General features: G+C 44.7%; 1 protein-coding gene and 3 non-coding genes across 4 annotated transcripts in view; all 4 read left to right on the top strand.

Moving 5' to 3' along the window:
* Nucleotides 1-17,760: 17,760 nt before the first annotated feature.
* The window catches only part of LOC144153251 (lipase member K-like), a 41,724-nt gene continuing 31,701 nt past the window's right edge, over nt 17,761-27,783 (top strand). The window contains exon 1 of the mRNA XM_077684899.1: nt 17,761-18,062. Within this exon, the coding sequence (XP_077541025.1) occupies nt 17,967-18,062 (96 nt within the window). The 5' untranslated portion in view covers nt 17,761-17,966. The remainder of the gene's footprint in view (nt 18,063-27,783) is intronic.
* Nucleotides 22,417-22,489, top strand: Trnat-ggu (transfer RNA threonine (anticodon GGU)). The gene has a single exon. It is a non-coding gene; the product is annotated as a tRNA-Thr (tRNA).
* Nucleotides 22,878-22,950, top strand: Trnat-ggu (transfer RNA threonine (anticodon GGU)). Its single transcript has one exon. It is a non-coding gene; the product is annotated as a tRNA-Thr (tRNA).
* Nucleotides 23,342-23,414, top strand: Trnat-ggu (transfer RNA threonine (anticodon GGU)). Its single transcript has one exon. It is a non-coding gene; the product is annotated as a tRNA-Thr (tRNA).

The following is a 27,783-nucleotide window of genomic DNA, read 5'->3' on the forward strand; positions in this document are numbered from 1 at the left end:
CAGAGCAAATGCTTTTAGGGGCAGCTCAAACATCACTACGATGCCCAACTTTTTAAATATTTACCCGTTATAGCGAGGTGTGCTGTTGAGTGAATTATTGCAAACGTTTTGCTCAGGGGTAGCAGCGATACCACGCGCCAAAATAAATCCTGTTCATGATGCCCAAATAGCATAAAACTGGACCCCAGTAATGTGACTACCTTGTTATAATTCGTTCAGTTGACCTGCTTATGGCGCTGTGTGTGGCTTGTTGAATGCGAAAAAAAAGCTAGAGCAAACGTCCCGCTATTTTAAAGGTCGTTAAAGTATTCTGTGTACCTGATGCTACAAACATTAGGCTTGAGAAGCTGTGCTGATACAAGTCACATTGTAACATAGCGAGAGCAAACTCTAATGCAAAGTGAACAGCCCCAGAAAATGGAAACACAGATATTACCTGCATATCCCACTTCATGCGTCCTTGAGTGACAAACGACTGTGGACAATTTATCACCTAATGCAAAATGCTCTATCAAGGCAGCTCCAATGACGATTTCAAGTCCCTCCTAAACTTTACTGTATAAGCGAGGGTTTCGGTCAAGTCAGGATAAAACGGGAAAACCCAAAAATAAGTGACGTCATAACCAAAAAGAATCACATTACTTGCGAGAATGTGGTTAGTCATCACAGACGTCCAGTACAGTGCAAGAGCATTTGGCAGTGAAACAATTACATTATGTAGTGGAAACATGGGCGGCAACAAGTATCTGGACACAAAAAAAAAGCGGAATCAGATTTGTGGGCTGATAACGGCGCAGCAACACCGTGTTGTCATACACGAAGCGACGCTTACTAAACCTTCGATCAGTGCCATGACCACTTAAGCAATAGCACGAGAAACTGCTTTAACGCTGTGTGAACAGACATAGCTGGTATGAATGCTGCCACAAAAATTTTGCTCGCGCATCAATGGCGGGAGTAACGATGTCTACCTTGTTTTCCGTGCGGAACCATGGAAAGTGGGAATCACCCAATGGCTGAGAGCAGTAAAGCGCTCCTTTAATGCAGCGTGGGGAGAGGGCGGGGTGTCAATATTGCGCGGAAACTACTGCACCTACGCGCACAGTTTGTTTAAACGTGGGCGGGCATTTAACGTGGGTGGGCCCCCAGATGCAGCCGCGGCGATGAAAGTATCTGAAATCGTATTGTGAATGCGCCGTGGGGTTATCATGACAGCTGTCGTCATCATGATTGGCCATAATCTCCCTCAGAAGGATGCGGCTTGTTCCAAAAGGTCATTAGGAACATTGACTGGGAGGCCATTGCGAGTATTTATTAGGTTTGATTCACATTGCGCCACCTTGACACATGCGTGACGTAAGCGTAAGGTATCACCAGGAAGAACCACAACGCCTTCGCATTCAAAGCACATCAGCAGGCTTAAATTGTTCACTAAAGTCATCTGTCATGTGGCTTAGGTGTAGAGTAGTCGTTGAAGGGACTCTGCATCCCTTCCGATAAAACTACCTCTTTTTTCTTCCCGCCTAGAAGCACTGCAAAAGTTATAGTATCGACCCCACAGAGCGGCACTGCGTAATTTGCTCGTAGCAGCAGATAAGCCTTCTGTTTCTGCTTCACGTTTGTGGCTTCTTTTTAAAGCGGTTATCGAATGCGCTGAATGCTCCAACTGAAGGAAAAGCCGGCCAATAGCGGCTACACCTCTGAACCGACGTAATTGCAGCGGCCGAAGAATACTAACACGGGGAAAGAGAGAGAAATGTTTTGAGCCAGATTCTGTTTTATTTAATGGGCACAGAGCAGTAATATTTGGCTGAGGTACTTTGCGACCCTCTAATCTAAGTACTGAACGTATAGGTTTACTATGCTCTGCAAGCATTTAAGATTTGGAGGAAGGTTGAAAAAAGTGTTGCAGGGTCTCTTTACGGCTCGTGTTTCTCACCGCGTAGTGATGCGCGCATTTCTTTCCGTAACGCGAGCTGTCATCGCCATAGGCCGATCTCTTTGTGTGGGTAAGTTCCCACGCCTAAGATTATTCCGAACTTCGCACTTTAACCCTGTAATGCCCAACGTATCATATAAGATGCGCCATCTTTCAAATTTTTTACTCTGCGCCTGGGCCTTTCCACCGCCAAGGAATGCCCACGGTATCATTTCTGACACCTCCTAAGTGTTTTTCAAAAACTGTAGATGGACAGCTGGCCGCATGGAGTCCCGAATACAGTTCGAAAGGTGGATTCCTCAATCGTAAGCGTGGCTGGCGGTTCTACATCTATTTTCAATGTGTGTATTATACACTTTTGCAGTGGATATGATACATTATATAACCACTTTATATGTAGGTATATATATACCTACATGTATATGCAACATTATATACCTATCTGTAGGTATATATATGTACTTACTTTTATGCGTTGATGATACCTTATGTAATTTTATAACCCCGCGAGAAAAAAGCTTTCCCCACGTTTCTTTATTGTTTGAGTGACAAACTATATTGTAATAAAGCATTATAATTTTTATCTATTGTTTTCATTGTCTGGACATTACAGGGCTATAGCTAGCAATCAGTTCTCGTAGCTTCAGCCATATCGCAGTAGTTCTCGCTCAGGGAATCCGTAACGCCTTCACGTTATAAGGGCGTAGATGCGCCTAATTCTATCTCAAAAGTGGACTTCCGTATTTGGTAGCCGTAAGTAGTGGTCGAGTCACTTGTTTGTTAGCGTGGTACTGAGGTTTTGATTGCCATCACAGCGACGTATTCAGAGTTTGTTGAGGCTGAGTACGAATTTTTTTGAAGGAAGGCGTATGTAAATTCTATGCCATTGGCTGGTCGCCACGCCGTCTGTTTGTGACAAGAAATGACGTTCCCTGCTACTTGCCAATTTTTATTTCGTTTCCGGGTTGTTTTCTCATTTCATTATAGTATTTTTTCTTGTGTGAGGAATGTGTGCAGGAAACATTATTTTAAGTTCCTGAGTTTACCTTCACAATTTTTATCTTCTGTTCGTGATATTGTTCTTTAGGATTTCCATGGAACAATTATGCTTAGTTAAGATAACGCAATTCATAAAGCTGTTGGCATTACCTATTATGCGTTTTTGTGCGAAAGTGGACGTTACACATATGGTCCCTCAAACAATTTTTATTTGTGTGTCGGCCCCAGATTTATTCGATTTTTCCTCTTTGTTCAAAGGAGGGCGAAGAATGAAATACATAGGTTTTATTTTGTTGGTCAACTCTTTTCAGTTCCACGTTTTTTCTATTTCTCTCATTTTGCTTTTACACTCACTTCCAGCTATTACCTCTATTTATTATAACAATTACTTGTGTTAGCATCCACAAATACGTCTTTTCGTCCAAGCAGAGGCCTTTAGGCGGTTGGCACGGCGAGTGCACTCGGCAATAAGTGCCGGCGCAATAATTGTTGTCAACTAGCCTATCTATGAAGCGGTAAAGAGCATACACTGCTAGTATGCTAATGATCTCCATAACGACAGGCTGTATTCAGCAATTTATTGTATTGTTTTACTAAATAATGCTCTAATAAAGACGGGAGACCTGGATAAGCCATAGAATGTCTTTTATTGGTTTGTAAATATCGCGAAATGTAGCGCAATAACCAAAAGAACAGAGGTGAACAAACTGATAGAGTACACTACGTGCCATAATTAAACACAGCTGGTAATTTTATTTTCGTTTGCTTTTTTTCGCTGGTTGTCATTGCCTGATTGCGCCTTGTGACGTATGTTGTTCTTTTAGGCACCGGCATGGGCTGTAACTGTATCACCTTTGAAACACGCCCGGGGTATGAAAGCGACTTAAATAAGCCATTGAGCCGCAATATGAAGATAAAGCTACTACCACCGTAAAAGGGATGGAATTTCGCAGGCGCGATGGGAGCTCAATTAATAAATTCGAACATCCGTACAGATGTCTTTCGCTTATTCGTAAGATCAACACGTAATTCCACATTGATATTCGCTGTTAGCGCAAATTTTTAGTTTACCATTTTTCTACCGCTGTACACACGTGAAGATGAATTACGAAAAGATGTTTGCAAAACCTGTCTAAGTTTAACTCCTTTTTGCTTTGTATCATTCCCGAAGGCCTACCACAGCATAAGTTCGCCTCAGTTACTAGCAGCACATAATACCTGACCGGAAACAGTGCTCGTAGAAACTTTTGTTGCCGACACACAGTCATAACATAGAGAAAGGAAACTCGAACGCGAAAACATGAACCAGAACACATAAATATTGCGGTTTCTTTCCGCGCAAGTGAAATCGTCGCATGGCTTTATGGCAGGAAGAAACATTGAAAATGTGTTTTTTTTTTCAAATATACCACCAGCCAGCCAATAGTTTATCTCTACTGTCCATATTCTCAGATTTTGCATGTTCTGGTACACATTTTTGTGTTCTCGTTTCATTTGTTCAAGACTGTGCATCTGATTTTATGATGCAAGACGTAAATCAATGGTCGTTTCAAGTGACTCCGCAGAACTTCTGGTAGACGCATTTATTCTTTCCTTCGCGTCTAGAAGCATTGCAAAAGCTATAGTTACCGCCGCTTTGCTTGTCACAGCTGAAACACCTTCCGTTTTTGCTTTGTATTGCAGCTTCCCTTTAACGGCGAAGCTCCAAAGAGGATCGGGCTCTCGGCGTCTCATGTCGTCGTCGTCTCATGTCGTACCAGTATCCCGTAGTCACAGTATTGAACGTAACGCGTTTGAATTGAACGTTTGAACGTAACGCGTACTGAAAGAACACACCGGTACACTCGTTTCTCCATCGCCTCGTGCTAGACCGCTTCGTGCTTCAAAGACACGAGACGTAGGGCAAAGCTGTACACCTCTATCCCTCAACGGTTACATCTGCCTGGGCAAAAACGCCAAGGCGCCAAGAATACGCTTATACCCTGCAAGCTGCGGCCCTCCCCAGGTTTCAGGCTACAGTTCCAATTCCGTGGGCAAAAACGCAAGGTGCCAAGAAAACATTTTACGCTGCGTGCTTAATTCGCCACTCCCCAGGTTTCACGGTAGTGCATATGGCCCGAGTCTTTTGAAGTTGGTATCGAATTCGTTTATTGCCGCAACTGATGTAAAAAGAGGCGAACAGCAGCGACATCACTCAGATGACGTAATGCGAGCGGTCAAAGAATGCCAAGACCGGGAAAGGGAGAACAATCATTTGAGCACGTTTCCAAGTGATATTATGGGCGAGGAGGAGTAATTTTTGGCTGAAATACTTTGCGACCCCCTAATTTAAATACTGAATGTGTTGGTTGACTACTTTCTGCAAGCGTTAAGATTTCAAAAAAGTTAACATTGTTTCAGGGTCTCTTTTAAATCAGTTGTCCTTCTTCCGCGCGTACCTCTCCCGCCTAAAGTCAAGGCGCTGCTCGCATAGAATATTTATTAAGGCCGAAACTTACATGTGATTTGAAATGAGAAAAATGAAAGCGAAAATTGACAGTCGTTGTCACCGTCGAGAATAATGGTACCAAAACTCACGTGACAACATCGGCGGGAACAGTGTAGTGGTGAAGCGGTGTGGTGCTGCTGTGCCGTTGCTTGGTATACCTAAACTCTACTAAGAGCATCTGCCGAATCTTTAAATTATCCTTGGTGGCCCTCGCCCCCACATATCAACCTATGACAGCCCCTCGAATATGGCTCTAGGCTTCCTTGGAGCTTGCAGCCTCCACTTTCTTTGACTTCTCGGCACCTGAAAGGTTATAACCACATTTTTGAAAACGGTTGTTTTACGCGCCCCTGTAGACTTGCACTATGATGGGCGTTCTAGTGAAGGGCCGTGGGAACTTTATACCTCCACCGGTTACTCATCCTGCTCCCAAAACAAGACGCTGTAGCATTTTTGTCTATAAGCGAAAGCTTCCTTGGTGGGACCGAGGCGTTTAGCCAAAAATGTACTATTCCTTACTAAAAACGTCTAGAGAAGGGCGAAGGCTTAAAATGCGCCCAACCTTCGCTAATAGTGCGAGCAATTTATCATCAATATTACAAAGACCCAAATCGCAAACAAAGAACGAGCCCATACGACGATTTTCGCGTACTACGTAAACGCATACACGAACAATCTAAATGTATACCGATACATTGTTTGTGAGATAAAGGTATACTATTGTACTCCTTCTTTATCATTGATGCGTGCATTCTTTTATCTGGAACCATTCCTTCTTCGTTATTTTCTAGCAGCATTGTGACACATTGCAAGCCCGGTTTCACAGAAGCGCCGTGTGTACAGACATTTTATCAGAGCTTTTCGATCCATAAAACGGTCTATGCGTAAATACATTAGTTTTTTGACATAACGCAATCTTTCGCACTAAGAAATCTTTCGCTCTCCGAGAAAAAGAAGGGTTGAAAGTGTTTTCATAAAGTTTACAGAAGCGCCCGCCAAACAGAGGAACAACTTGTGTTGCACCTTGTGTTGATCGGTTGTTGAAATTTGTGTTGAATTCCGCAGCAGCGCGCGTCTTCACGTGACAGACCACTTTCACAGCAGCCTCCGAAGCTTGTTCTGCTGGCTAGCCATACCCAGAACCAGCCCGAATTCCCAGTCAGTACCATTACCTCTCAAAGCGGCTCGTATTGGACGTGCGGCAGCAGCCTACCTTCCTTTGGTGCAGCTATTACGGCCATGAAAACTTTTTCTAGCGGAACTATCTACACGTTAGCCTACAAACTTGTCCTTCAAAAAATTAGCAGTGGCTTAGCTCGGCTATGCCAGGATATCCGTAGCGTGAGCTAAGGTTCAGCTGGTTATTCTTAGGATTCCTGGTTGTCTAGGATTAGCTGATTCTCATGCTTACTGCTGCTAAAAAGATTTCCAATCCAATCCAATCCAATTCAATTCAGTCCAGCTTAGTCCAGTCCAGTCCAGTCACTGCTCCTCGCGCATGCGCAGCAAGGCTCTCCGGGAGCCACGCGAAACAGCTATCAAGCGGCTCCGGCGCAGCGTCAGACTTGGCTACAGCGCAACTTGGCTACAGCGCAACTGGTGGGCACGCGCCGGTGCCAGTGCGTCTGCCGCGGCTATGACGTCACTCCCCTGGAATGCGCAGACCGGCGAAATTGCAGACCCAATTCTCTACACACCCGCACTCCAGCTGGATTGGATTTTCAATCCGATCAAATCCAATAAAATCCAGTTTATTCCAATCCAATCCAGTTTAGTCCAATCCAGTCCAATGTTCTTCGCGCTTGCGCAGCACGGCCCTTCAAGGTCAACGCGAAACTGCTCAACCTCGTACAGTGTAGCTTACGCTACAAAATTCAGCCCCCCCTCCCCCAGCAACCTACCGAGCTCCTCTGGTTTCCGGCACACACGGGACTACACATCGCAGAATGGGCTGATAATTCGGCCTGAACACTCGTCACTATTGCGCGTCGAGAGACCACTTCCCGTCAAGGAGCATACTCCGTCTAGGACTCCCTCACCACATATTGGGAGGTCACGGACTACTGTCGTCTCTCCCGCAACACGCTACCCCCTGCTCACCCATCCTTCACCCTCCGGAGGAGCGGCTCTGGCACCTCCTCAAAAAGTGAATTTCTTCCCAACCGAGCCCTCCTTCATTACATTCACCCAACCGCCTACCCCTTTCCCCAATGCCCAATCTGTGGCGCTAATTCCAGAGTGCAAAACCACATATGTGCCTGCCCCTCTTACCCCCCCCCCCCTACATGGCCTGCTCTGCACACTGGACGGCGGACCCTAGGCGCTAAGAGGAACACTCCCAGCGCCAACTGGTGTCTCGGGCGCAAGCGGTGGTGGCCCCCCTAGGCCGGAGGTGTAAACTCACTCTCCTCTCTCTCTCTCTCTCTCTCTCTCTCTATATATATATATATATATATATATATATATATATATATATATATATATATATATATATATATATATATATATATATATATATATATATCTGTCTGTCTATCTATCTGTCTGTCTGTCTGTCGGTCTGTCTGTCTGTCTATAAAAAGAAGTGCCCAGCTGTCTCACTGACTGACTGATGACTGACTGACTGACTGACTGACTGACTGACTGACTGACTGACTGACTTATTAACGCCCAGCCAAAACTAACCGATCTAGAGAATCGAAATTTCGTGAGTACATTTGCGTCATGGCGTAGTGGCTCACTAATGCGGGATTCTCGGAAATTGCACTCCTAACCGAGGAAAAGGGCGAAATTGTGTTTTCGTAAATTCGTGATTATCTCGGTCACCCCCTCAAATATCGAAGTGCTTTTTGCTGGTATGTGTAACCTTTAAGAATATCTAAAAAGTATTCTTAGGATTTTTCCCTAACCAACACCGCCGGGTTGATTCCGCATTTCGAAACAAAATGGGTGTTCTTAAAGATTCTTCAATAAATCTTTCACTGATTCATTTATCCAATCGGTTTTTCCCTAACATATGTTGCTAAAACAAATGCACAAAACCAATTTCAAGGATTTCGTACCGCGACGCCGGTAAAGGTGCCAAATCGTTTTTTTACAAATGACACGCCTGACGAGCTGACAAGGGCTAACAGGTGATGTCCACGCCTAGACAAACTCCTCGTTCAAAGGGCTGCAGATTTTGTGAACCCATTGTGATTACAGGGTTGTAGATCAGTATTGCTGATAATTTGACGAATCACACCACGCAGAGAGTCAAAAGCCGTGAAATACTTTTTCAGACGTTTTTTATCGCAGGCCATTTCGGATATTGAACTGGTCTTTCTTAATATAGATAAATTACTCAGGTATCTAAACACTGTTCTACAACCTTTTTCCATGACACCCACATAATAAGGACAATCAGGATTTCAAGAAAACGGCGTGTTTTAATACATTCGTCAATAATTACACAGCCCGCTGATATATCCAATTCGTTCTTGCTTGCAGATGCTGCCCATCGATTTGACCAAAATCAATTTCAGGATTTTGTCTTAACATGCGGGTAAAAAGCCAGTCAGTTTGTTTTATATAAATGCCTCTGGACGTGGAATTCAGTTCGATGTTCCCGCCTTCGCACAGCGCTCGCCATCTGTTGTCACTTTCTGCAACCAGCCGACTGACTGCGTGGCCTCCGCGATCGGCTACCCGCCGCCGGCAGCAAATCACGGAGGCCACGCTGACTGACTGACTGACTGACTCATCAACGCCCAGCCAAAACTGGCAGATCTAGAGACTTGAAATTTTGCGAGTACTTTCGCGTCATGGCATAGGCGGCATTTTTGGAAAATGCACTCCTAACCGAGGAAAAGGGCGAAATTGTGTTTCCATAAATCTGTGATTATCTCGTTCGCCTGTTCAAATATCGAAGTGCTTTTCTTGCTGATATGTGTAGCCTGTAAGAACATTGAAAAAGTTGTTTTAGGATTTCGCCATAACCAACCATTTCGGGGTTATTCCGTGTTTCGGAACAAAATTGATGTTCCTGAAGATTCTCCATTAAATCTTTCACTGATTCATTTATCCAATTGGTTTTTGCTACCATATGTTGCTCATTCAAATGCAGAAACCCAATTTAAAAGATTTCGCCCTGCGACGCCGGTAAAGGGGCCATATCTTTTGAGAAATGACACGCCTGACGAGCTGAAAAGGCCTGGCAGGTGATGTCCACGCATAGCCAAATTGCTGGTTCGAACGGCTGAAAAACACGCCGTTTACCCGAAATAATGCCGGCGCTGCGACTGAAAAGCCGGCCTGTTACGTGTCTTTCTCAGTATACGACGCCGTTGTTATTATAGCAGACACACAGGCCACAAATAAACCAACAAGGTCAACTCGGACGAATCGCGATCAGGTTATGTTGTATGTGGACGTATCTCTGGGGTTGAATGCGGCCAATTTTTCTGCGCAAGGCCCCCTTCTCGAGGCATTCAGGAATTTTAAACTGTGCTGCCTAGCACAGGCAAAAATTCAGGGCTTCATGAAATTTAATGGTGAATCAACCAGCTCGTTCCAAGCAGCCTAGAGAGTAATGGCGAATCCATCGGCTCCGTTCCAAGGACCCTAGACAGTACAGTAACGCTATGGCACCTCAAATTTAATTTAGTTATTTTTTATTTATTTATTTGTTCATTTATTTATTTATTTATTTATTTATTTATTTATTTATTTATTTATTTATTTATTTATTTATTCATTTATTTATTTATTTATTTATTTATCTATTTATTTATTTATTTATTTATTTCCAAGGCAATGCATTGCAGAGAGCAGTGGTGAAAAACGTTTGACAAACACTAGAAAAAAATGGAGGAACATCAAAGAGGTACGCGCGTATGGTCATTTTGAAGTTAGTCGGGTCGATGATTGGTGCGGTGGAATTATGAAGGTGGTTCCAGTCCTAGCTTGTTGTGGGCCCGAATAAGTTCAAATGAAGATTTGTCTGGCTGCTTGGGATTCAAACTTTCAAATGGTGATCGCTGCGGGAGAAAATGTTGGATGGCGGCGAGAAAAGCGAGTTACTTAGAGAAGGCATACAACGATACATCTTGTGGGGGAGGCACAGCCGGGATATTTTGCGGCTAAGTGAGAAGCTGGATATTATTAAAGTTGATTTCTTGTGAATTACGCTTGCCATACGGGAGTACTTTGACAAAATGAAGCGTGCGGCACAATTTTGAATGGATTCTAAGCTCATGACATGAGTTTTAACATGTGGGTCCCATACAGATGACGAATATTCAAGGTTAGGCCTTACTAACGTTTTATACAGAAGAATTTTCAAGTGCATCGGTGCAGGAGAGAAGTTGCGTCATAAATAGTGAAGAATACGGTTAGCATTATTTTTTATACTGTCAGTGTGAGTCTGCCAGGAAAGGTCGTCAGAATCTCTAACGCCAAGATATTTGTAAGAGTAACTTTGCTGAAAGAAAAGTTATTCAGTATGAAGTCAGGAGAGATATCACAAGTACGACGTGAAAGTCACATAATCTTGCATTTAGAAGTATTTAGGGTTCATTAGCCAAGTAATGCACCACGAAGAAATGTTATCTAGATCGAACTTCGGGGTATGTTGATCAGGAGGATTTCTAATTTCACGGTAAATCACACAGTCCTCCGAAAACAACTTTATGTTAGATGAAATGTTATTAGGCAAGTCAGTAATGTAGATTAAGAACAGTAACAGCCCAAGAACAGATCCTTGCGGGACGCCAGAAGTTACGGGTCGGGAAATCATTCAACTTTAATCTCAACATCCAACTTTATTCTTAAAATTTAAGGAATTTAGGGAACTAACATTATAGTAAATCTAACATTAAACTTAAATCTTAACATTTAAACTTGAATCCTAACAATGCATCTAAACTTTAAAATCTTAACATTAAACTTAAATTTTGTCGGAAACTTTTTCTGTTCAATACTAAATGCAGAAAACAAAAAAAATCCCGTGTACAAACATTTCACCATATCAGTGTTATAAAAAGGTAGTTGGCGTAGAATATAATTCCATATGAATAATTGTATGTCTGGCTGAATTGACACATAAAGGCTCAACGGCTCAGCTGGCAAGAATCGGCCAAAATAGTAAACGCTATTAAAAAAAATCCTGTTGAATGTGTCCCCATTCTTTTGTCACAAAGTTCACTAAACAGAAACTAGCAATTTTCAACTTCTGCTCTTCAACGAGAATAGCGCCTCAGCTCCGTAATGCACATCCTGCTCATGACTTGAGATGCCACAGCAGCGTACGCTTTAGAGAAGCTCATCCAAGCAATGATACAGGCGAAAACTTTCAGTGCTGATAGACATTTTCTGTTAGTTGCACAAGACGCTGGTAGGAGGCTCCCATTTATAAGCTAAATCAGGCTTCTGCTTCAGCGGATCTGCTTCAGGGGACACACCAATGAACCCACTTAAACAAAAGAGTAAATTTTGCAGTCGTTCTGTGTTCAAAACACTTGTACAACACTTTCCTCTACACGCTAAATATACAAAAGCTTATACAATAAAACCAGCTGAAAAAACAGACATCTGTAGTTTAATGAAGACTAAAAAATTAGCAGTGGCTTAGCTCGGCTATGCCAGGATATACGTAGCGTGAGCTAAGGTTCAACAATCCAATCCAATCCAGTTTAGTCCAGTCGAGTCCACTACAGTCCACTCCAGTCCAGTCCAATCCAATCCAGTCCAGTCTGGTCCAGTCCAGTCCAGTCGAGTCCAGTCACTGCTCCTGGTGCATGATCAGGAGGGCTCTCCAGGATCCACGTGAAACGGCTATCAAGCGGATCCGGCGCAGCGTCAGACTTGGCTACTGCGCAACGAAGACGCACAGCTGGGCACGCGCCATCGCCAGTGCGTCTGCCGCAGCTATGACGTTACTCCTCTGAATGCGCAGACCGGTGAATGTGCAGACCCAATTCTCTACACACCCGTACTCCGATTGGATTGGATTTCCAATCCAATTCAGTACAATCTAACTTATTCCAATCCAATCCAATTTAAATCATTACAATCTAATCCAATTCAATCCAATTGGGTCCACGCGAAACTGCTCAACCTCGGCCAGTATAGCTTACGCTACAAAAACACTAAAACAATAAGTGAGGTGGCTTTGTGTACGGGAAGTTCCCATTTGAACCCTTTCCCATTTCATCCTTCCCGTTTGTTCCCTCCCGTTTCAACCCGGCGCAAAACGACCTTCCCTTTTCGCCCTTTCCCATTTAGCCCCTTCCCGAATAACGAATCCAGTTTCGACTTGGGTGACTAGGACCGAGGCATGCGATTTTTGAAATTAAAGTTGCGTCCGACTGTATTTTAACCTCATGTTTTGAGTTACGCCCGACGCAACCGAAAGTCATAAGTACTTGCGTCCGCCATAACCTGAACATTAAATTGAAGTTACGTCAAACGTATTTCTCCGTAAAAATACGTTACGGCTTGCGGAGCCAAAGTGTGAGATGCCCAATTAACCTGAAACCTGTTTGTAATGGTCCGTTTTACGATACGCGGCCCAAATTAAAAAAAAAAAGAAAAACACGTATGTGTTGTATTTTCGACCCGGTTCAGCGTTAGTTAATTACCGCTAAACTGTGAATTTACACCCTTCCGTCTGCTTGTGCATTGGTCGAGTGGTCTGGGATGTGTTGCTCGCATGCGTACTCCGCGGCAGCGGTGATGGTTCCAGTCCCTAAGGTTGCATATACGAATGCACATGCACTTACATTCAACACACACAAAACAAAAAAAGACGAGAATTAACAAATTAGGACCTTTCCGCGGTCGCAGTTTCAGTTTGTAGCGTCCGTAGCTCTTGCCGAGAACGAAGCTGGGTGTTTTAATAGATGCAACTATTAATTTATTAGGTGTAGTACAGGGCTACTGTTTTATTTCTACGCAGAAAAAAGAGCTCGCGAAATATAATTACCAAATCTAGCTAACTCCAGAAAAAACGTATTTTATGAAAGCGGTAACTATTATGAGCCACGTCAGTGGTTCAATTTATTTTATTGTGTGGCTAACGATCAATTTATATGTAAATGTCCTCAAAAGAATGGCCATTGAAATCACCAGCTCAAAGTTTTGCTTGGAGGAAATAGTTCGCACACGTTTTTCATCCAGGCGTTAAGAGCACCCCAAGTTGTATTCTCTTGCGTGTTTTTTTTTTACGGATAATACATAGGCGGGCACGCAGTACGTGGAAAAGCAAAACATTATAAGGCAGTTATCCATCTATAATAGTGAGTTTTAGCATATCATTACCGTGTTTGCATCGCCATCTACCGTGTTACGGGGAGCCGGAGTTTCCGTTTGCCGCTGAAAATGGTATGACACGTTTAGCACACTGTTTGCGGTTTACATTGGTTTGCGTATTCCGGCCTCCGCGGCGCAATTAGCGCCATATGATGAATTTGTCTCAAAGCAAATCACGCATAATTTTGTTGCTCATATGTATTTGCTTTCGTTTAAAGTAGCTTGAATATTTCACTTTCCGGGTGAAGCGTTCGCAGTAATTGTAGTTATGAGAATACTGAAGCCATCACTTCTAGAGCTTAAAAACGTGTCAGTGGCGCCATATACCGAGTAGAGTAAGAGTCAAGGTAAAATATAATTTGCCCCCGCGCTAAATATTTAGGCAAAAAATGAGTAAAATATGTTGTAGTCGTTACTCAGTAACCTACACTACCTTGCCCAGCACAATTTTCGAGGCCTAAAAGCGCACTGCGAGCTCAGAAACATATCTGAACAATTTGAGGCGGGCGTTTGGGAACGGGTTGAAACAGAAAGGGTTCAAACAGAAAGGGCGTTTTGGGAACGGGCCCACACGGGACGGGCCAAACGGGAAGGGCGTTTCGGAAATGGGTTCAAGCGGGACCGGTTCAAACGGGAATGGGTTGTTTCGGGCTACACTCTAGGAGGTTCAAAGGTTTCTTCTTGTGTCTAAAAAACTTTTGGCGGAACGAGGCAATACAAGTGATAAAAAGTAAAAGCCCTTGTAAGTTAGGGGGAAAGATTGATGAAACGCGAAGCTTTCTCGAAACAAAATTATGGTATTGGGCGTTTACAGTGGATTTCTTTAAAATCGATTTATTTAGATGCGTGAGTTTCGGAGGGACCGTCAAAGCCCGATATCTAAAATGCTTCGTCCATGTCCGACTGGCGCAATCAGTTAGACGTCGGCTTCATAACGCGATGAACCCGTGTTCGATACCGACTACGGGAAGTGCTCTTTTTTCTTCTTTTATCATCATCATCATAATGCGCCCTCCTGTTGTGTATGTGTAAAGTTGGCGTTCCTACAGTACGTTTTAGTTACGACAGCGCTATTAGTGAGACCAAGAAATCTTCGATTTAGAGAAACAGGGATTGAAATTTAACTTATCCGTCCCAAAGCATCGTAAATTATAAATGTCCCGTCACAAAAACGCTCCCTGTGCATAATGCCGTGACGCTGTCATTCGCGGTGTCTCGGAGAAAAAATTAATTTCGAGAGTACTCAATCAATCACATCCAAGTCTTAAACTGATAAAGTGACAGTTCGTAGTTGACCCACCAAAAGAGTACTACTTATTGCGTTGCGTTCTGCTGGCCCCTCGCGCGTGGAAGGCTCATGGTCCAGCCTAATTATAAAACAATGTACTCGCTGTACAGCACCTCTTCAGGTGGTGAAATGACGCTGCACGGCTTCATGCGGTCCTGCTGTTGCCCGGGTACCGTATAGCATGTGCTAGGCGTCGTTTAGCTAGTAGCTGCGTTTTCCAAAGTAATATACTGGTTCGCATATCGCTGGCCGGCCACCAACGACGGCTTGTGCTCATCATCACGGCTTCGATCGAGCGACTCTCACCGTATGATATTGTCACGTAGACAAGGTCAACGCAGGTTTCTTTATGGAACAAATGTTTATTGAAGCTAACTTGTGCTACGCTCCGCTGTGAACTAAAAGAATACACAAGCGGCGAAAAAGCTGTCAACGAGGTGACGTGCGCAGGCAAGTGTCGGGGAATTGACTCACCCTCTCTGTTTGTTCTGAACATCTATCTTTCGCGGTGATTGTTTCTCAGACTGTCAAATAACATCGATAACACTTTAGATCAAATAAAATTATTCATGTCTAGTGACGTCAGGGAGAAACACTTTCCCTAGCAACTGAGGTAGCCCGAGCGGCGTACAAAAAAAAACAAAAGCATAAACGCACTTCGTTTAAAACACAGATAACACAACCGGTCGCCACCGGACGGTAAAAACAAAGCCCATAATTGAACAAACAAAATGCATAGTTCGCGGCATTATCGTTTAACTCTGGGTCATGCGCAGAACACTATGTGTGATCATACTGCTGAAGTTGCGCGGTGGCCCTCAAGTACCAATCATAGATATGACATTTTCCTCATGGCGCATTGCAGGATAGCCCTTCGCCAAAGCTCAATTCATCGCCACAGCTCAATTTACGTCGCTTCGAGTTCGAGCGTTTACGCACGTGGCTTAAGCGACGTGCGTACACGCTCAAACACTCCAAAACAGGAAGTATTTTAGATACAACGGTGTTCTTGGAAACTTTTGACAATACCTATAGCCTCAAAATTGACGCAAAAAGCGGTTGTGAGTAGATTAGTAGTTTACAGCATCAAATATGCCTCCAAGAAGGGTTCTAGCTCTATATTCTTGTGCTTCAACTGTTTGTTTGGATATATTTGTACTCTATTATATTATTTTAGAAACCAATGCGTTGAACACATCATAACATTTTGTTTTAGCTGCACTACCTTCTTAAGAAATGCATACATTTTATGTGCGTTAGCGAGTCCCTCCTGGCGTTGCCGATTAGAGAAAGTTTGTCACACCGCTTTACAAGTTCCGATTCGACAATCTTGCGGTGTGTTTTCTTTAAGTAGGCAAAGTTAGTCTTCATCCGTGTTTTTCTAGGATACGTCGTTGTATTTCCCGATTTGTACGATCAAACACCCTGTTAACCCACATCGTTTACAAACTTTCATTTTGAGCAGTGGGAGGCCGCCATCACAACGTCATTGCAGCAGGAATTTCAAACCATCGAAGGTAACGCCCCGGGAGAAGCACCAACTGCATCCTGCGGGATCAAGAACCCAGAAGAGCACATTCCCCTACTCGCAACATTATACTCTGCAAATAGCCTTTCGATGTTGTCACTTCTTCGTTTTGCAGTTCCACAGTTCTACAGTTCTACATATGTTGCCCTGGGAAAATGTCTCCCCAGCAATGCATTTGGGTTTAAAAGCGAAGCCGAATTTGGGAAAGGCGCTGTAAACTTGATGTTTGTAAGCCGGCTTTCCACATGGTGTGCTGCACAGTGAAGCCTAACCCGCAGTTCTGCTGAACTCGTCCCGGGCTCGCGGCGTGGGTTCAGGGGGTTCAGAGGCAAACCCATCACCCACAAACAGCTGCACTGGTCATCCGACTTCACAGAGTGGAATTACAGTTACTTTTTTAGGTCCATAAAGAATAGCCTACTGCATTCAGTTGGGAACGTGACGTGTTGTTGGAATTCAGTCGTTTCTGCAAGTCACTCGAACCACTTTGGTGTGCTCGCAGCATGACTTGGGATTTCGGACAAATCTGCTTCTCCCCTGGAACATTATTGTCGAATCCAGCTTAAACGGCGGCACACACAACGCTAGCGTGATGACTCTGAGGGGAAAAACATTTGTTTCTAATCAGTCAAGCTACGAAACTTCCATACGAATTGTGTCACAGACGAAACTGTCATCTCCTAACGACCCAACGAGAGCAAAAAGCAGCGAAGGCGAAACATAATGAGAAAACGCGAGCGAACCATCTATAGGAAGGTGTAACCCTCTTTCGGGCGGCGATGGCGTACCACGAGACCGATTTTGCGTGATTAAACAAGCATTTTTAGGGTAGGAGGCTTTGTTACGGGATAAAACACGAAGGTGTGAGGGTGGAGCCGCTCAAGTAAATCTGCTGTTCGAAATATTTTGCTGAGTCCCCGGTCAGTGAACGCATAAAAATAGCTTTCTTTGTTGAACGTGCGCTTGCTCTTCTGAGTAAAGATATACAGATCGACTGGTGGGTTATTTTGTACTATATTTTCACATCTCACCTTTTACCAGCATCGTAGTACTCAGGATGCTTCAATTGAAGCCGACAAATTCCAGCAGTTAGAGCTTCTTCTACAAAGCAGAAACCACATCAGAAATTGTTGTATCCGGGCTCAGCCAGCTTTCCTCTGGGATATTTTGTTCATATTTCGAAAGTACAGGATGTTATTCACGTCCCAAACACAGTTGTTCCATTACGATGAATGTGACAGCTCGTACGCCAGTTGCCTAGAAATATCTTATGATAACATTCACGACTCGTACATACGGCAAGATAGTCAAATGTAACACCAGAAACATGTAATGATATAGGGGCTGTAGAACAGAGTGAAAATTACTTTTTAGTTTACATTTTATGGTTCTCGTGCTTTGATTTCCTGCTACAATCGTTCGACAAGGCTCTGTCATGACGACATTCGGAATTTTAATATTTGGCGTGATTGTATCAGCGGACAGGGTGGTAGCACCATTTCACTTTGATGCCGATTCGTTCAGGAACGCGGTAAGTAAATATTTTTGATATTATTGGCCCTGCCAGCACGACTTGCAAGAAATAAGAAAACCGCCTTGCGAATCCATCATTTACTCATTGCAATGCGACGAACACTGTATATTTTGAAATTCCCAAACCCTCTCGAAAATCGTGATGCCTTAAACATTATTTAACACATTACCAGGATTTTAAGTAACGCTTAGGAGCATTTTCTTCTTAAGCTGGAAACCTGCGTGAAACACGTCTGTATTCTCCGTACACACAAATTACTTTGTCGGATATTTTTAAACCAACACGCTCTATTGGGATACACTTCACGTCATCCGTAGAATATTTTCTAGTTGCCATTCTATTCCCAAGTACAGGCATAAGTGCCGAGAAGGAAATATATCTCTCCGAAATATTTTTGCCGAACCTTGCCCATACGAGAAAGCCAACCCTCAAGTGAGAAGACAGAATATCCGCCTGAAGTACAATAATAAACCTTCTGCACCTTCGATTCGCAATACTTAAGAACAAAACATATTTTCCCGGTGTTCCTTAAAGGAGCCATGAAGAGAAAACACAAGTTTGGTTCATTCAAAAGATTGTCTCGTTAGAATCATACTGACACCACTTTTAACGTAAACTTCGCTCAAATAAGCTACATAATTAGGAAAAACGGGAATGGCCATGCGACCCACCAGCTCATTTCCCGCAACAGAACCTATGACGTCACATGAGCTAAGCTCTGCGATTCGCGGAGGCTGGCAGAAGCAGACGCAAATTAGGTAGAGCTTACAAACTAGACGATCGAGCGATTTGCGCTTAAATTTAGGGCACATTCTTTACAAAGCAATAAGAATGATGGGACAAACAGTGGAAGTTACGAAAGCACATGTAAACATAGAAGTACTGATGCGTTCTGCTGTTCGTACTGCGCACAGCATGCTTGGTTTAGCTGCACAGCACTACGGGGCTTGGGGTTGTCTCAGACGACACTGGCCGATTGACGCAAGCAACGGTGTCTTACGTGACCCCATTTGTCGAGCGAGCACTGTTTCAGGGAACGAATATTTTCTCCCAGAACAAAAACAAGCCAGGTTTAAATGCGGGCAAAAACAAATCAAACTCTTGCCACGGTATGGTGGCGCCATCTAGGTTACGGAACGTAAAGAAACGCGGGAACAAACCAACACCGCTGTACAGGGTGGAGACAACCTTTGAACGGTCCCGTGCCGCCGCAATTGGGCCAACGGGCTCAACGCGTTATTCTTTTCGTTTCCCACGAGACCTAGCAACGCGAAACAGACAATATGATTCAAACTTCTTCAGTAAACCGCGTTGCGGCGATAATTTTAGCGCGGTTTTGACACAATGACTTGCTTCGGTGGCGGGCGAGCAACCGAAAATGGCGGCGCCAGCGTATACGTGTCTCTACCCTGTACGGAGGATGCGTGAATGAAGGTACTCTAGGCTGCAGAGCGGTCGGTTCCTGTGATGTCATTTGGGACCACGAAAACGCACGATTGAGCGGGAAAATCAAAATTTTAACCTAAATTGTTTAATTTCTCAGTGAATAAAGCACCGTTTGTATCCGGACAAGCGCTGGGGGCACTATAAAACACGAAATCTTTCGAATAAAACCAACTTTCATTTTCTCTTCATGGCTCCTTTAAAAGAGTACTTTGCATTCCGAAAGCGGCCTTTATTTCCGATTTAAAATATTGATTCTAAAAAAATACGATTGATTTTAAGTATTTACTGAATTACAAAAAAAAGGAGCCTCTTATGTTGTGATCATTTTGTTAGGAAAAATGAACAAATGTCGTAACACAACAACAAACGGATTGCTAATTTCTTAGAAAATAGTTGGTACGTTTATTACAGCATTTTAGAAGTATTTCCCATAGAAAGTTGCAGCGCGAATCTGGTCAACAGTTTAGAACAGCAGGTAGAAAGCTTGCCCTCCGTAACACATCGAGCGTTTCCGTTCAAACTCGTTCTCATAACCAAAAGTATGAACGCGCCAATATGCACAAGTATATATATATATATATATATATATATATATACAAGAAAGGTATATATATTTTGTTTGTATTTTTGTTTCCTGCACTTATATATATATATATATATATATATATATATATATATATATATATATATATATATATATATATATATATATATATATATATATATATATATATATATATATATATATATATATAGACAGAAAATAAGGTTTGGCAGTCAAGAAAACCTCGGAAAGCAAAGGGGAGGTTGTGGTGGGTCATAGAAAGAGATGAAGAATTTTTTCAGTCGAAAAGAAAGTGGTGAAAAAATGCCCGCCGGGTGGGATCCGAACCCACGACCTCCAGAATACCGGTCTGGTGCGATTCTGATTCGCTACATTTTCTGATTCGCTACATGCTTAGCGAGGGCCTCTGTTCTGGCAGTCTTGGTGCCAAAGGGAGCTTAAGAGGGTTCAACGCTGGTCGACCACTCTCGACATGTCGTAGACACTCGAGTCACGACCCGGGGGTTAAAAAGAAGGTCCCCTTCACCCCGAGTAGTCCGAGTGGCGCTGGCTACCACCCCCAAGTGCAGGAAACAAAAACACCTTAACATAAATACCCGAGAAAGTGCTGGGGAAACAGCCCCGCTGGTAGCGTAGTGGTTATCGCACCAGACCGGTATTCTGGAGGTCGTGGGTTCGGATCCCACCCGGCGGGCATTTTTTCACCACTTTCTTTTCGACTCAAAAAATTCTTCATCTCTTTCTATGACCCACCACAACCTCCCCTTTGCTTTCCGAGGTTTTCTTGACTGCCAACCCTTATTTTCTGTCTTATTTTCACGGAGCCCGTCATTTCCCATTTTCTGATTCGCTACATGCTTAGCGAGGGCCTCTGTTCTGGCAGTCTTGGTGCCAAAGGGAGCTTAAGAGGGTTCAACGCTGGTCGACCACTCTCGACATGTCGTAGACACTCGAGTCACGACCCGGGGGTTAAAAAGAAGGTCCCCTTCACCCCGAGTAGTCCGAGTGGCGCTGGCTACCACCCCCAAGTGCAGGAAACAAAAACACCTTAACATAAATACCCGAGAAAGTGCTGGGGAAACAGCCCCGCTGGTAGCGTAGAGGTTATCGCACCAGACCGGTATTCTGGAGGTCGTGGGTTCGGATCCCACCCGGCGGGCATTTTTTCACCACTTTCTTTTCGACTCAAAAAATTTTTCATCTCTTTCTTTGACCCACCACAACCTCCCCTTTGCTTTCCGAGGTTTTCTTGACTGCCAACCCTTATTTTCTGTCTTATTTTCACGGAGCCCCTCATTTCCCATTTTCTGATTCGCTACATGCTTAGCGAGGGCCTCTGTTCTGGCAGTCTTGGTGCCAAAGGGTGCTTAAGAGGGTTCAACGCTGGTCGACCACTCTCGACATGTTGTAGACACTCGAGTCACGACCCGGGGGTTAAAAAGAAGGTCCCCTTCACCCCGAGTAGTCCGAGTGGCGCTGGCTACCACCCCCAAGTGCAGGAAACAAAAACACCTTAACATAAATACCCGAGAAAGTGCTGGGGAAACAGCCCCGCTGGTAGCGTAGTGGTTATCGCACCAGACCGGTATTCTGGAGGTCGTGGGTTCGGATCCCACCCGGCGGGCATTTTTTCACCACTTTCTTTTCGACTGAAAAAATTCTTCATCTCTTTCTATGACCCACCACAACCTCCCCTTTGCTTTCCGAGGTTTTCTTGACTGCCAACCCTTATTTTCTGTCTTATTTTCACGGAGCCCCTCATTTCCCATTTTCTGATTCGCTATATATATATATATATATATATATATATATATATAAGTGCAGGAAACAAAAATACCTTAACATAAATACCCGAGAAAGTGCTGGGGAATCAGCCCCGCCAGTAGCGTAGTGGTTATCGCACCAGACCGGTATTCTGGAGGTCGTGGGTTCGGATCCCACCCGGCGGGCATTTTTTCACCACTTTCTTTTCGAATAAAAAAATTCTTCATCTCTTTCTATGACCCACCACAACCTCCCCTTTGCTTTCCGAGGTTTTCTTGACTGCCAACCCTTATTTTCTGTCTTATTTCACGGAGCCCCTCATTTCCCATTTTGTGATTCGCTACATGCTTAGCGAGGGCCTCTGTTCTGGCAGTCTTGGTGCCAAAGGGAGCTTAAGAGGGTTCAACGCTGGTCGACCACTCTCGACATGTCGTAGACACTCGAGTCACGGCCCGGGGGTTAAAAAGAAGGTCCCCTTCACCCCGAGTAGTCCGAGTGGCACTGGCTACCACCCCCAAGTGCAGGAAACAAAAATACCTTAACATAAATACCCGAGAAAGTGCTGGGGAATCAGCCCCGCCGGTAGCGTAGTGGTTATCGCACCAGACCGGTATTCTGGAGGTCGTGGGTTCGGATCCCACCCGGCGGGCATTTTTTCACCACTTTCTTTTCGACTAGAAAAATTCATCTCTTTCTATGACCCACCACAACCTCCCCTTCGCTTTCCGAGGTTTTCTTGACTGCCAACCCTTATTTTCTGTCTTATTTCACGGAGCCCCTCATTTCCCATTTTCTGATTCGCTACATGCTTAGCGAGGGCCTCTGTTCTGGCAGTCTTGGTGCCAAAGGGAGCTTAAGAGGGTTCAACGCTGGTCGACCACTCTCGACATGTCGTAGACACTCGAGTCACGGCCCGGGGGTTAAAAAGAAGGTCCCCTTCACCCCGAGTAGTCCGAGTGGCACTGGCTACCACCCCCAAGTGCAGGAAACAAAAATACCTTAACATAAATACCCGAGAAAGTGCTGGGGAATCAGCCCCGCCGGTAGCGTAGTGGTTATCGCACCAGACCGGTATTCTGGAGGTCGTGGGTTCGGATCCCACCCGGCGGGCATTTTTTCACCACTTTCTTTTCGACTAAAAAAATTCTTCATCTCTTTCTATGACCCACCACAACCTCCCCTTTGCTTTCCGAGGTTTTCTTGACTGCCAACCCCTATTTTCTGTCTTATTTCACGGAGCCCCTCATTTCCCATTTTCTGATTCGCTACATGCTTAGCGAGGGCCTCTGTTCTGGCAGTCTTGGTGCCAAAGGGAGCTTAAGAGGGTTCAACGCTGGTCGACCACTCTCGACATGTCGTAGACACTCGAGTCACGGCCCGGGGGTTAAAAAGAAGGTCCCCTTCACCCCGAGTAGTCCGAGTGGCACTGGCTACCACCCCCAAGTGCAGGAAACAAAAATACCTTAACATAAATACCCGAGAAAGTGCTGGGGAATCAGCCCCGCCGGTAGCGTAGTGGTTATCGCACCAGACCGGTATTCTGGAGGTCGTGGGTTCGGATCCCACCCGGCGGGCATTTTTTCACCACTTTCTTTTCGACTAGAAAAATTCATCTCTTTCTATGACCCACCACAACCTCCCCTTTGCTTTCCGAGGTTTTCTTGACTGCCAACCCTTATTTTCTGTCTTATTTCACGGAGCCCCTCATTTCCCATTTTGTGATTCGCTACATGCTTAGCGAGGGCCTCTGTTCTGGCAGTCTTGGTGCCAAAAGGAGCTTAAGAGGGTTCAACGCTGGTCGACCACTCTCGACATGTCGTAGACACTCGAGTCACGGCCCGGGGGTTAAAAAGAAGGTCCCCTTCACCCCGAGTAGTCCGAGTGGCACTGGCTACCACCCCCAAGTGCAGGAAACAAAAATACCTTAACATAAATACCCGAGAAAGTGCTGGGGAATCAGCCCCGCCGGTAGCGTAGTGGTTATCGCACCAGACCGGTATTCTGGAGGTCGTGGGTTCGGATCCCACCCGACGGGCATTTTTTCACCACTTTCTTTTCGTCTAAAAAAATTCTTCATCTCTTTCTATGACCCCTTTGCTTTCCGAGGTTTTCTTGACTGCCAACCCTTATTTTCTGTCTTATTTCACGGAGCCCCTCATTTCCCATTTTCTGATTCGCTATATATATATATATATATATATATATATATATATATATATATATATATATATATATATATATATATATATATATATATATATATATATATATACATATATATATATATATATACATATATATATATATATATATATATATATATATATATATATATATATATATATATATATATATATATATATATATATATATTGTTGCAGAGCAGGGAAAACGCTTATTCACAAGTACTAAACGAATGTGTCTCTATTGGCAGGTAATTAGGAAGGCAAATTCCGACAGGCAGCTAGGTCTTTCAGCTCGTGCACACGCTAGTCCACCAGAGCGTCTTCTTCTTCCTCGACGGATAGCCAGGCTGCCGCACAACCATGGCACAAGCCCACTTTGGGGGATTGCGCCCTTTGCAAGTCGAGTGTCTGGCCAGCTCATTTCTCGGCTAGCTCATTTCTCTAATAGGCTCCACGCGGCATAGCTCCACCGCAGGATAAGCACCGACTCGGTGCTGTGCGGCTACAATGTGGAAGGTAAATCAGGGGAGTGGTGCGGCTTGAGGCGGGCGACGTGGACGATGTCACTCCGAGGTTCAGAGCTGGAAGGGACGATGGGGATGATTTCATACGTAACGTCCGTAACTTGACGAAGTACTTTGTAAGGGCCAGCATAGCGGGAAAGCAGCTTCTCAGAAAGTCCCACACGGCGAGTCGGACACCAGAAAAGAGAGATCCTCTCTTTTTTCTGCATGTTTAGGTTTGTTTTGGTCTTGTGTTTTCTTTCGTTTGCTTTTTTTTCTCCTCTCTCTCTCGTTTTTGCAAACGTTCACCTCACCTCGCCGGGAGTGTGTGTTTGTTGCTGATTTTCTCCCCAAATCCCCCTCTGTCTTTTTTCGGCGTCGTTGGACGACGAGCTTCTAAATACGTGCACAGAAATACGAAATGTTGTCTTGAGAAAGATCGGCATCCGATCGAAACGTCGACCAATAAACAGTTTTGTTAGAAGCTATACCCATTTTTTACTATTTGCTACGGCAACCAAAGACAGCCCTTCTCCAAAGTATATATATATATATATATATATAGCGAATCAGAAAATGGGAAATGAGGGGCTCCGTGAAATAAGACTGAAAATAGGGGTTGGCAGTCAAGAAAACCTCGGAAAGCAAAGGGGAGGTTGTGGTGGGTCATAGAAAGAGATGAAGAATTTTTTGAGTCGAAAAGAAAGTGGTGAAAAAATGCCCGCCGGGTGAGATCCGAACCCACGACCTCCAGAATATATATATATATATATATATATATATATATATATATATATATATATAGCGCCTTCTCTCTCCACGGTGTAGCGTAATGGCGAATGCACCGCACCGGTTATGCGGAGATGTGGGCTCGAGTCCCGCTCCCGGAAAACACGGCGGATTTTTTGTCGACTTATATTTTCGCCTATTTATCAATGTATCAAAGAAACGTCACAAACACACGTCATTCGGCCCTATTAAATATTTCGGGAAAAGCCGAATAGCACGGGCAATGACGACTGCAACCTTGATATGTATCTTTACCGAGTCCCTCGTCCCGTGTCTTTCTGTTCTGCTACATGCATTACGAGGCACTGGCTCCAGCAGTTCGGATATACCAATTGCTAACCCCGACCTCCGACCACGGTCTACGTGGCGGCCGCTGGGAAAGAAGACGTTCTACGTCTCCCGCGGTGGTCGAGGGGCGGCGCTAGTTGACCAGCCTCAGAGCACTTGTCAATATAAACCCCCGCGGTAAAGTCGAGAGAGAAGCCGCTACGGGATAGCGTAATGGAGAACGCACCGCACCGGTTATGCGGAGATGTGGGCTCGAGTCCCGCTCCCTGAAAACACGGCGGATTTTTTCTCGACCTATATTTTCGCCTATTTATCAATGTATCAAAGTAACGTGACAAACGCACGTCATTCGGCCCTATTAAATATTTCGGAAAATGCCGAATAGCACTGGCAATGACGACTGCAACCTTGATATGTATCTTTACCGAGTCCCTCGTCCCGTATCTTTCTGTTCTGCTACATGCATTACGAGGCACAGGCTCCAGCAGTTCGGATATGCCAATTGCTAACCCCGACCTCCGACCACGGTCTACGTGGCGGCCGCTGGGAAAGAAGACGTTCTACGTCTCCCGCGGTGGTCGAGGGGCGGCGCTAGTTGACCGGCCTCAGAGCACTTGTAAATATAAACCCCCGCAGTAAAGTCGAGAGAGAAGCGCTACGGGATAGCGTAATGGCGAATGCACCGCACCGGTTATGCGGAGATGTGGGCTCGAGTCCCGCTCCCGGAAAACACGGCGGATTTTTTGTCGACTTATATTTTCGCCTATTTATCAATGTATCAAAGAAACGTCACAAACACACGTCATTCGGCCCTATTAAATATTTCGGGAAAAGCCGAATAGCACGGGCAATGACGACTGCAACCTTGATATGTATCTTTACCGAGTCCCTCGTCCCGTGTCTTTCTGTTCTGCTACATGCATTACGAGGCACTGGCTCCAGCAGTTCGGATATACCAATTGCTAACCCCGACCTCCGACCACGGTCTACGCGGCGGCCGCTGGGAAAGAAGACGTTCTACGTCTCACGCGGTGGTCGCGGGGCGGCGCTAGTTGACCGGCCTCAGAGCACTTGTAAATATAAACCCCCGCGGTAAAGTCGAGAGAGAAGCCGCTACGGGATAGCGTAATGGCGAACGCACCGCACCGGTTATGCAGAGATGTAGGCTCGAGTCCCGCTCCCGGAAAACACGGCGGATTTTTTCTCGACTTATATTTTCGCCTTTTTATCAATTTATCAAAGAAAAGTGACAAACACACGTCATTTGGCCCTATTAAATATTTCGGGAAAAACCGAATAGCACTGGCAATGACGACTGCAACCTTGATATGTATCTTTACCATGTCCCTCGTCCCGTATCTTTCTGTTCTGCTACATGCATTACGAGGCACTGGCTCCAGCAGTTCAGATATGCCTATTGCTAACCCCGACCTCCGACCACGGTCTACGTGGCGGCCGCTGGGAAAGAAGACGTTCTACGTCTCCCGCGGTGGTCGAGGGGCGGCGCTAGTTGACCGGCCTCAGAGCACTTGTAAATATAAACCCCCGCAGTAAAGTCGAGAGAGAAGCGCTACGGGATAGCGTAATGGCGAACGCACCGCACCGGTTATGCGGAGATGTGGGTTCGAGTCCCGCTCCCGGAAAACACGGCGGATTTTTTCTCGACTTATATTTGCGCCTATTTATCAATGTATCAAGAAACGTCACAAACACACGTCATTTTTTCGGACACAGAGGCGTTTTTGCTTTTCGCGCCGTTAGAAAAGCCGCTGCCACGGCCGGGAATCGAGCCCGCGTCCTTGTGCTCCACAGCGCAATGCCTTAGCCACTGAGCCCCCGAGAGGGTTATATAGCAAGTCTCTTCGCTGAAACGTTGGCAACAATCGTGCTTTAACCTTGTTGAAAGTTTTCTGCTCTTATATATATATATATATATATATATATATATATATATATATATATATGCCATGCATACCCAAACCCGCCCGTAGAAGTAAAGCTACCCGATCAAACATACATAACCGGTTTATTCCGGGAAAACATTAACGGAAAGAACAAAGAAAATAAGTAAGGAAGCACTATTACGCTTGTACAGCAAGCGTGCGCTGAAGTGCGGAAAGAAATCAGTCCGGTAAATGAAGCCCTGCTTGTCCAGCAAGTCACGGCATGGTGCTGTT

Source organism: Haemaphysalis longicornis, unplaced genomic scaffold (genome assembly GCF_048455015.1).
Source record: "Haemaphysalis longicornis isolate Haplotype H1 unplaced genomic scaffold, Haemaphysalis longicornis Haplotype H1 scaffold_9, whole genome shotgun sequence".
NCBI lineage: Eukaryota > Metazoa > Arthropoda > Arachnida > Ixodida > Ixodidae > Haemaphysalis > Haemaphysalis longicornis.